Raw genomic sequence first — 10,351 nt, forward strand, 5'->3', positions numbered from 1 at the left:
ATTATATTAACAGTCCTTTCCTCCACCTCAGCTTTCTGGCCAATGGGGTTGTCCTTTTTTACTCTCTAGAGACCCAGTATTGAGTCAGAAAAACCTCACTGGCAAACAATAAATATCCTTTCACCAGCTGTTCTTGTGACTCCACCTGCAGCCTTTGCAGCTTGTTTTTATTTTCCACACCCCTCCACATCTGCAATCTCGTATTACACACTTGTCCCTCCAATCAATGGCAAGCTTGGCCTACAGAGATCAAGGGATCATTGACTACAAAATACATGAACAATGAGTTCCGAAACCCTGAATGAATGATGGTTTCAGCCCTGTAGAGTTTAACTTTACTTTTTATAAAATGAAAACTGCTAACCCTTGAGCCAATAGGATATATTTTTATTTAGGTAAAGCACATGCTTCATATTGGTATAGAAAAAAACTTAATATATTGAATGAGAAGCTTATCAAAACATTGAAAAACAAGGCAGAACAGTGATGGCTTCCCTTATCAACAGGCCCTGGGAGGGCCATAGACCCAGATCCCATGACAGAAAAGGCAGCGCTCATTTCAACAGGGCATAATCCAAATCTCCTGTCAGTACTGGTAAGGCAAGCAGTGGCTACAGAGCTGCAGGTTAACAGCATACATTTCTGCATTGTGACCTTGCAAGTAGCACTCGCTGTTTTGTAGAATGCGGGATTGCTTGCAAGTGAAATAGTAGAGCAGAAGAAACAGTTGTAAGTGTTGAGGCAAAATTTATTTCCCATTGATCCCGCTCCAATTACTGATGTTTCTTTATCATCTCCTGGAATTTTTGAACAAAAGCGGCCAAAACAAAGTAATACTCCATGATGCCGATAACTGTCAAAATGAGGCTTACTACCAGAGCAGTGATATTCAGGCATTTGGCTGTCTTGCCATAGCTAGCTGTGCCTTCAGGATCTCCAACAACTTTACAGTCTCTTGACTGAAAGAAAGAGGGTTTTTTTTAAAAAAAAAGTTAGAATTAGAAATGGAGAGATATTTGTATATTCTTTGAACTGCTCATTGCCCAAGTTGAACATTCACAGCTAACATTTTCTGTACAGTGGTCCCACTGTCCAAAGCTTGTGCAAAATGAAAATTTTATTATTATTATTAACCTTTATTTATAAAGCGCTGTAAATTTACACAGCGCTGTACATACAATCTTTTTAATTGGACGGTTCCCTGCCCTCAGGCTTACAATCTAAAAAGACACGACACAGAAGGAGTAGGGAGTGGTGGTGGGGAAGGGGCCTGTCTAGTAAGATAATACTGTACATATAAAATACATAGCAATACAGGAAATGATTCAATGTATGCTTTCCTGAACATTTGCTTGTTATTCTTCCCTTAGTTTCAGTCTTCTCTTTTCATATTTTTTTACAATAATAACTATTACCTTTTCCAACCAAAATTGGCCAAAGGAAGATTCACTTTATTACCACTGCTTCTGAAATTTCAAGTTTCCTACCATACGCACACTACTTCATAATCCCTATTACAACTTGTTTTGTCAAATACTCAAGAACCATTAAGCAATTATATTTGGAAACCCATGCTTTTCGAGACCAAGGGGGAGCATGAAGATCAAATACTGTTGCCTGGACACTCATAATTCTCAACTTTACCATAAGGACATTCAAGCAAAACAAGTCTTCTGAATGCATGATAAATTTTCTTCATGTTTTAGTGGACGAATAATACAAAATGACCATCTGTGTAGTCAAGGCATCTTATCTACAAAGACTGTGGGCCTCCCCTAGTGCATTGTGTTGCTCTGACACCCCCAAAAATATATTCTTTCTAGGCATTTCTATGTCCTCCAGTGTGCTTGGGGTGGAAGTCATTCAGTTCAATAGGGTTCTCAACTATCTGTGATTTTTGCCATCCACAGTAAATCCAGGAATGTATGCCTACAGAGAACCAGAGAAGTCTATATTAACTACTATTGCTAAGAGCTCCAGTCAGTTGTCTGGGCATAGAAAAGATGGAGACCTGAGACTAATCCAAACAGCACAGGATTTTCCTTTCTTAAGACTCATTACATTGAGAGGTGGAGATGTTCATGTCAGCTCTTTAAAAATCTTGATGCAGGATCAGGATGGAGAATACAGGAAGGGGAAAGTGAGGGAAATGCATATTGTGCATTCTCCTGCAAATGTATTCCAGCTCTCTCTCCTGAGAAAGTCAGGTCAATCCTCCACAACTCTCCTCCTCTCACCAAAAGAGCTCTTTAGAATACTGTACCTTCCAGCTCTGTAACTAGAAAGCATATGGGACTGATAGAGAAGTGGGCCTCCTTCCTGGCACTGACAGGAGCTACAGATGCAAAGCAGAGCAGGGCTGTTTTTCCACCCTCTCCCTTTACCCACGCTTTGCTTGTGCCAAGCTCTGGCCTGAATTAACCAGGCTGTATGGTATTTGGACTCTATTAAGGAGGTCATGGGTATGAATTTTCAGGACATGAGCAGAGCAGTGGAGCATAGGGAGTCTTGGAGATGTCTCATATACAGGGTTGCCATTGGTTGAGATCAACTTGAGGGTGGATAACAACAACAACAAATGGTTTGGGGGAGCTTATGGGAAATGGCGACTTACTGCAGTGCAAAATATCTTGGGGGCAAGAGGTTGGGAGTACAGGTCTAACACAGTTTGTAACTGGTCCAAGCACAGATCAGCAGCACAATTATGCCTCAGAGTTCATATTTCACCTTTAAGCTATACATTTTTATCTTTTCCCCATATTCCCTATCCAGCAATCACTGTTTCATGTGTAAGGGACAGTACTTGGGAGATCGGGATAAAAATGCCCATTTCATTCAGAGTTGCCATGATTATGATTATTTTAGATGAGTGATCAAGAGGTTATGGAGTGTCTCCATAAACTGACAGCAACTTAAAAGCACACACATACAGGATGGATGTTCAGGTTGAATTTTATATTTGAAGGTGTCTTAATAATACTTTTATACACATGGGCAAACCTAGGATTTAATTTGATCCAAGATTCTTAACAGATGTGTAATGAAGGATGCTTCATTGTATCTTATTTAATAACCCGTCTAATTAAAATAATAATTGTAAGCCGCTCTGATAGCCTTTAGGGCTGAAGGGCGGGGTATAAATACCATAAATAAATAAATAAATAAACAAACAAACATACTGTGGCACTATTATTTCCCATGATCTAGATAGACAGTAGACTTCTATTGATGCAGCCTAGAATCTCATTGGCCTTTTTAGCTGCTGGATCACACTATGAACATGAGTCAACAGTGTGATGCAGCAGCTAAGAAGGCCAATGCAATTCTAGACTGCATCAATAAAAGTATAGTGACTAGATCAAGGAGTAACAGTGCCACTCTGTTCTGCTGCTTTCAAAGTTTGCCGTTTTTCCATCAGTTACAAACTCATTCAGTCCAGCAGCACACAAATATGAAAATGCAGAATGTGGCTGTTCAACAATTAGTGTGCAAGGACAATGACAACTACTATAACAATCAATACAAAGGAACAGAAGACAATAACAAACAACAAAAAAAGGAAGAATGAGAGATCTCTTCAATAAGATAAGGGAAATAAAAGGGAAGTTCAAACCAAAAATAGGAATGCTCTATGGTAAGATCAAGAGCACACTAAAAGACCAATAGGAAACAAACAAACAAACAAAAACCGCTGGATACAATACACAGAAGAGCTATATAAAAGAGATGAAAAAATGAATGATACATGGAATGAAGAATCATATGAAGTTGGACCCAAATTCTAGAAAGGGAGGAGGAAGCTGCCTTCAGAAAAATTGGGAAAAATAAATCACCAGGAACACCAGCTTTTCTGCCTGTCCCTGAAGTCCAGAGGGGATTTGAAGGCACACACAGAGAGAGAGAGACCAGCAGCCCTAGGAAGAAGGGGCTGGCGCAGAACAAGAAGCCCTGAATCAGAAGAGAGGAGCTGGAGGCAGAGAGCCGGGCTGGTCTTGGAAGCTAAGCAGGCTCGGCCCTGGTCAGTACTTGGAAGGGAGACCGCCAAGACATCGCAGCAGTTGGCGCCCACGGCAGAGGCAGGACGTGGCCAAGCCTTCCCTGAGGAACCCTGGGCAGCCCAAAGGCAGCACTCAGCAGCCAGGGATGGAGGGGCAGGGGCTGGCAGGGGGGCGGGGGTCCTCCAGGGCCCCTTCCGTCCGGGAGGAGGCCTGTCAGGGTCCCCTGGTGCCTCCTGCTGCTCACCTTGATGGAGAAGACCAGGGCGGCGAAGCCCAGGCAGCAGCAGTTGAGGAAGCCGAAGTTGAAGAGGGAGCAGAGGACGAAGTCCCGCGGGGAACTCGGGGGCGAAGGCAGGGGCTGCCCCGGGGGGCTGCGGGGGCTCCTTGCTGGAGGGCTGCATGCTTGGCTGCAGGAGGAGGAGGAGGAGGACAGGGAGAGAGGGCTGGATGGAGCCCAGGGACGGGAAGGGAAAATCTGCGGCGGAGGGCTGCTTTGGTCTCTCTTTATGGGAGGCAGGGAGCGGAGGGTGGGGGTTCCCAGCTCCCTTTCCGGGAGGATTCGCACCTGGCACTCCACAGTCCTGGCCCAACACTCAAAGCCAGGCTGGCTCTCTTCCAATCATAGACCAATCCCCAAGGGACATAGAACACTATCACCGAAATGGAATGGACCGCAAGGACCATCCAGCTCAACCCCATTCTGCCATGCAGGAACTCTCAGTCAAAACACCCCCAACAGATAGCCATCCAGCCTCTGTTCAAAGACCTCCAAAGAAGGAGACTCCACCACTCTCCGAGGAAGGAGTGTGTTCCGCTATCAAACAGTTCTCACTGTCAAGAAATGTTGAGGCGGAATCTCTTTTCCTGTAGCTTGCACCCATTGTTCCAGGTCCTGTTCTCTGGAGCAGCAGAAAACAAGCTCACTCCCTTCTCAACATGAGACCTTTTCAAATACGTATAGAGTGCTACCATATCACCTCTTAACCATCTCTTCTCCAGGCCAAACATCCCCAAGTCGCTCCTCATAAGGCATGATCTCCAGATCTTTGACCATTTTAGTTGCCCTCCTCTGGAGACGCTCCAGTTTGTCAGCATCCTTAGAATGCCAATGATCCAGTGGATGTAATAGTTTCATGCCCCACCTAGCCATGGAAGCCCACTGGGTTACAAACTCTCAGCCCAAGAAAACCTTCATGGCCCTTATCACAGGGAGGTTTTTGCAGCTCAGATCTGATGTGACTGTGGGTCCAATGATGCGAATCCACGCAATAACGTGATGTGTTATCACACACAATTCCTTTCTATGGGAGCTCCTTCTGTGGCCCTTCTGCAGTGAATCCAAAGTGACTCCTCATTTTGGTGAATTCAGTAAAAAGTGAATTCACAGAATTCGCATTCAAGCTCACTTCGATTTCACTCCGAATTGGTCTGGTGTGGAATGCAACTTTGCTTCCGTCCTGGTACACCCCCCAAACCTCCAAGGTCCCACATTTCCCATGATGCCATGCTGCAATTTTGCCCCATTTGCTTCCGGTACTCCTCCCCCCCCCCACTTCCATTGCTGCTGAGGGGAAATGCGGTTGTTTCTGATGCTACTTGGGAAAGGGCAAAGAGCTACTGGGGAATGAATGTATTCACGTTTTAACATGAACAGGAAACATGTAGGCGAGGAGGGGGAAAGCGGCTGTTTCCGATGCCGCTGGGTAAGGCTGCTTGTGTCACTGGAAAAAACAGAGCATATCTCCCAGAAAAAGAGTGCTAGTTTGGGTGCCAAAAGGGATCATATCTTCCAAAGAAAGGCTCCTTGTGTGGCTGGAAAAAAACGGACCATATCTCCCAGAAAGAGTGCTAGTTTGGGTACCAAAAGGGACTCTAAAGCCCATAGAACATGAAGCAATCTTTCACATGAAGCTAGCATTCACATGAAAGTGGAACCAGGAAGTGGCCCCCTTCTTAACCCCAGAAGTGCAAAGGTTCAGGATGTGTTCAGACCCCACTGAGCATGCACAAGGGTCCCAATTCAAATCGTTGTATCCTCATGTATGTACTGGTGTAGTAATACAATGTGCACTCACTCTGCTTTGACCCCGTAATTACCACAATTTTGTTCTTCACGTGTGATAGTTCATCACGTGAATTGCCTTGGATTTGAAGTGACTCTGCTCGGCTAAAGTGACCATCAGTCAGAAAAGATTTGAAAACACACAACAACAGTGCCAGCGAAGGTGCTGCCTTGCCTTGGAGCTGAGTTGTCCAGCCCACAATAAACCTGGGTCCCCTCAAATCATACACCCACCCCATAGAATCAGAAGGTTCTCATGGAAGGTTTTCCTTTAGGGGAGACTGGGCAACTGCAGAATTCAGGCCCAGTCCTTTCCCTGGAGACAAGAAACAGCCAGAGGTGTGTGTCTGGTAGCTTTTCTGTTGCTAATAGAGTTGAATTTTTATTAAATCTAATGTCTTTAATTGCCCTTTGTTTCTACAAGGCCAAGAAGGGGAGCATCTTAGCTGACAGCAGAAGTAACATCTGAGACCAATATGTGACGTAAGCCTGTAACTCTAACACCATTATTTCTGCTGTATGACTGTTAAAGAGAGCCCATATGTTGCAGTGGTTTGAGTGCTGGACTACCTCTGGAGCTCAGGGTTCAGTTCCCCGCTCAGCCATGGAAATCCACTGGGTAACCTTGGGCAAGTGTTAGAATCCTGATGTATTCTATCAGATATATTATTGGTGGGGTTAGTTAGACTACTTAGTTAGTTAAACTACTCCTCCCATTGGCCAAAAGCCTGCGCAGAAAACCTCTCCTCTTTCTCACTGGTTCTCATCTTCCATCACTCCCCCCTCGGCTTCTACCCCCTTAGCTGAAAGCTGCATACCAAGCCTCTGAGAGCAAGGCCTTCAAGGACACTAGATAAGCACCACCTGGCTCTACTGAACACTACTAGCCAAAGCAACCCCCATTATCCCCACCAATAATATATGTGATAAAATACATCAGGATTCTAACAGCAACTCACACACTCTCAGCCACAGAAAACCTAAGTAGACTTGAGGGTCACCATAAGTTGGGAAAGACTTGAAGGCACAGCAACAGCAATAACAACATGACTTTTAACATTGCCCAAAAAAAGCCAGTGAAAGCTTGGATAATGTATTTTGTTCATAAAGTATCACTGTTCTGTGGGTTTTGTTGTATTTGGCCTCTAGTTTGTATTCTCCCTCCTCCCCACCTTCACAGCATTATCTGAGCTCTGATTGGCTTTCCCAGCTTCTCTCTTGACTTCTTTTCATGACATTGGGGTTTTTTTAAATTTATTTTATTTTTATTTTTATAATACAACATTTGTACATTTTCCAAGGCTTCTATCTTCTCTTTCTTTTCTCTCATCACTTAAATCTCATCCATCGGCTTTGGGAAGGGGGGAGTGGAGAAATTAAAGATGAAAGTAAATTAGTATTATATTCAGAAAAAGAAACTATAAATTGATCGCATCTTTCCCACAGTCTAGCCTTAATATGGTTTCTGCTCTTACTATATATTTTTATCCCATATGTATACCTACTGACTCTCTTTACATTTACAGTTGCCTTCATTTCCATATTTTTAACCACAGTGCATGGTACTTATTGTCTTAAAATTGTTCCCCATTTCTATCATTATTCCCATATTTTGTTGATGCTTTCCCACTTCCTTTGGAATTGTTGTTCCAATTTACCATTAATCATCATTGTTAATTTATCCAATATCATTAAATCATTTATTTTTAGTATCCGTTCCTCAAACATATGACAATTCCCTCCTTTCCAATATCTTGCCACCATCAAGTGGGCTGCAGTGATCATGTATAGTGTAGTTCCTAATTGATTTTGGTTTAATTTTCTTTCCACTTCTTCCATAATGTTTAATAAACATAACAGGGGTTTTCTCAAAGTTTATTTGGATGATATCCTGAATTTTGGTATGTACTGCTTTCCAAAACTCAGTAATCTCTATACATGACCACCACATATGAAAGTAATTAGCCTCGTTTTCCTTGCATCTCCAACATTTACTTCCACTAGAACCTTTTCCCATTCTTGCCAATTTTTCAGGAGTTGAGTGTCATCTGTAGAATACTTTATAGTAATTTTCAATCAGGTTATCACTCTTAGTGAATTTTAGTTTTTTTCTTCACACTCTCTCCCATGAATTAAGGGGTATTTGTTCCCCTATATCTCTCATCCACTTAATCATACAATCTTTTATCGTTCCTTCATTTAAATCAATATCTAATAGGATTTTATAAATCCTTGAAACCATATGTTTTCCATCTTTAAATAAAATTTGATCTATTTTCTTCATTTCGGTTTCAATTCTTATCTAATGTCTTTTTTAAATCTCTCTTTCAGTTGGAAGAACGTTAACCATTGTATTCCTGAATCCTTCTTCTGAATCATTTCCAGGGTTTTAAATTTTGTTTCATCTTTTGTTTTATACAAAAGGTCTTTATATGTATTCCATTTTTCTTTTTTCCCTTACATTTTGTAAAAGGCTTCCTTTGGAGAGGTCCAGCTTGGAATTTTCAGGTAAAATGAATTCTTATATTTATGCCATATCTTTAGTAGGGATTTCCTAATCAGATGTTTATTGAAGTCTTTCAGATGTACCTCTTCTTTATAACATTAAAAAGCATGCCATCATTTATCTAAATTTGCACCTTCCAAAGCAAGCCATATCTGCTTTTTCAAGTTAATCCAATCCTTTAACCATGTAAAGGCGCATGCATTGTGGTATATTTGCAGATTTGGTAAGCCTAGACCTCCTTTCCCTTTGCTATCCTGCATGACAGATGTTTTTATTCTAGGTTTTTTGCCTTGCCAAATAAATTCTCTAATAGCTTTTGGCCATTTCTTAAATAGCTTATCGGATGTAATAATTGGTATAGATTGGAAGAGAAAAATCATCTTGGGGAGAGCATACATTTGTATCAAGGCTACCCTGCCCATTAATGAAAGTTGTAACGTCTTCCCTCTTCTCAAATCCTCCTGAATTTTACTCCATACTTTATTATAGTTATTTTTTTTTTTAGCAACTCAGAGTTTTGATTTGTAATAATGATCCCAAAATATTTGGTTTTTTGTATTATTTTAAGGTCAGAATTATCTAGCAGGGATTTTTCATCTATTTTTGAGAAATTATACCACTTTTTTGTTTATTGATCTTGAAACCTGCCATCTCACCTACTTCTTCTAATATTGTCCATAATTTTTTAATACTATTTATTGGGTTTTCTTAAAAGATTTCAATATCGTCAGCAAATGCCTTCAGTTTAAAGTGGTGGTTCTTAATCTACAGGCCTCCAATTTGATTGTCATTTCTCATTTTCCTCAGCATAATTTCTATCATCAAAATAAATAAAAGGGGGGAGAGGGGACATCCCTGTCGGGTTCCTTTATTTATTTTACAACTTTGTGATCTTTCCCTATTAATAACTATTTGAGCTGATTGTTTATTGTATATAGTATTGACCCATTTTTGAAAGTTTGTACCTATATCACTCTGATTTAGTACCTCTTTAAGAAAGAACCAATTTGCATTGTGAAATGCTTTCTCTAGATCCAAAAAGATCATTCTCAATTTTTTCTTTTTATCCTGTTCACAAAGCTCCAGTATGTCTACCACTATTCTTTTATTGTCCTTGCCAAGGTCACCCAGTGGGTTTACGCGGCTGAACTGAGATTTGAACCCTGGTCTCCATAGCCATAGTCCAATGCTCAAACCATTTCACCATGTTGGCAAAGGCTGAATGAAAAAGAAGACAAGGGCTCCTGTGCCTTGAATAGATATAAGTATTTCTTTCGCACAGCTATGAACAATAGTGGGAGCCCTGTTATTTGCTTTTTAGTTTCATCAGTTTGGTTTTTGGGCAAAGGATTTAGAGGCTGAAAGTCTTGGGTTCAAGAGAATGCTTTTGGGTTTTGGAGCTTATACCTTACCTCTACCTTGCATTTAGTTTCTTGGACAGTCAGCAGTGTCTTCATTTAGCAGTGTCTTCCATGGCAGTAAGGCATAGAGTTCACCCCAGGTTTTAATCCAAAATTGTAAAAGCAACTATTCAAGGTGCTTATCTTATTGGGGGATGGGGTTCAGGATCTTGGACTGCTTCTTTATAGTCTGGACCAAAGTCTGGAATGGATTCACTATCCCACTAACATAGAGACCAATAGCTGCTACTGGACTTATTAGCTTTTATTTTGTGACATTTATTGTAAATACATTCATCTTGTTTGGCAGAACTTGGACATGACTGGTATTTTATGAAAGCAGCCACAACATTCTCCCAAACCCATGTAAGTGCCAACAAGACCT

At 41.4% G+C, this 10,351-nt stretch overlaps 1 protein-coding gene across 1 annotated transcript; it reads right to left on the reverse strand.

The window, feature by feature from the left end:
- Positions 1–371: 371 nt before the first annotated feature.
- On the reverse strand, positions 372–10,023 carry LOC149314291 (uncharacterized). The gene is made up of 3 exons (XM_089523087.1): positions 9,979–10,023; positions 4,243–4,500; positions 372–959 (listed from the first exon to the last, which is right to left on the reverse strand). The coding sequence occupies exons 1-3, from the start codon at positions 10,021–10,023 to the stop codon at positions 774–776; spliced, it is 489 nt and encodes a 162-aa protein (XP_089379213.1). The 3' UTR covers positions 372–773.
- Between the last annotated feature and the right edge of the window lie 328 nt (positions 10,024–10,351).

This window comes from Sceloporus occidentalis, unplaced genomic scaffold (assembly GCF_023333645.1).
Source record: "Sceloporus occidentalis isolate IW3139 unplaced genomic scaffold, rSceOcc1.0.p SCAF_4, whole genome shotgun sequence".
NCBI classification, from domain to species: Eukaryota; Metazoa; Chordata; class Lepidosauria; order Squamata; family Phrynosomatidae; genus Sceloporus; species Sceloporus occidentalis.

Coding starts and splice junctions, on each gene's coding strand:
- LOC149314291 (XM_089523087.1), bottom strand. CDS start 10,023: ATGAAGACACTGCTGACTGTCCAAGAAACTAAATGCAAGGTAGAG. Junction 4,501..9,978: donor AAACTAAATGCAAGGTAGAG/GTAAGGTATAAG, acceptor CCTCCCATAAAG/AGAGACCAAAGCAGCCCTCC. Junction 960..4,242: donor CCCTGGTCTTCTCCATCAAG/GTGAGCAGCAGG, acceptor TCTTTCTTTCAG/TCAAGAGACTGTAAAGTTGT.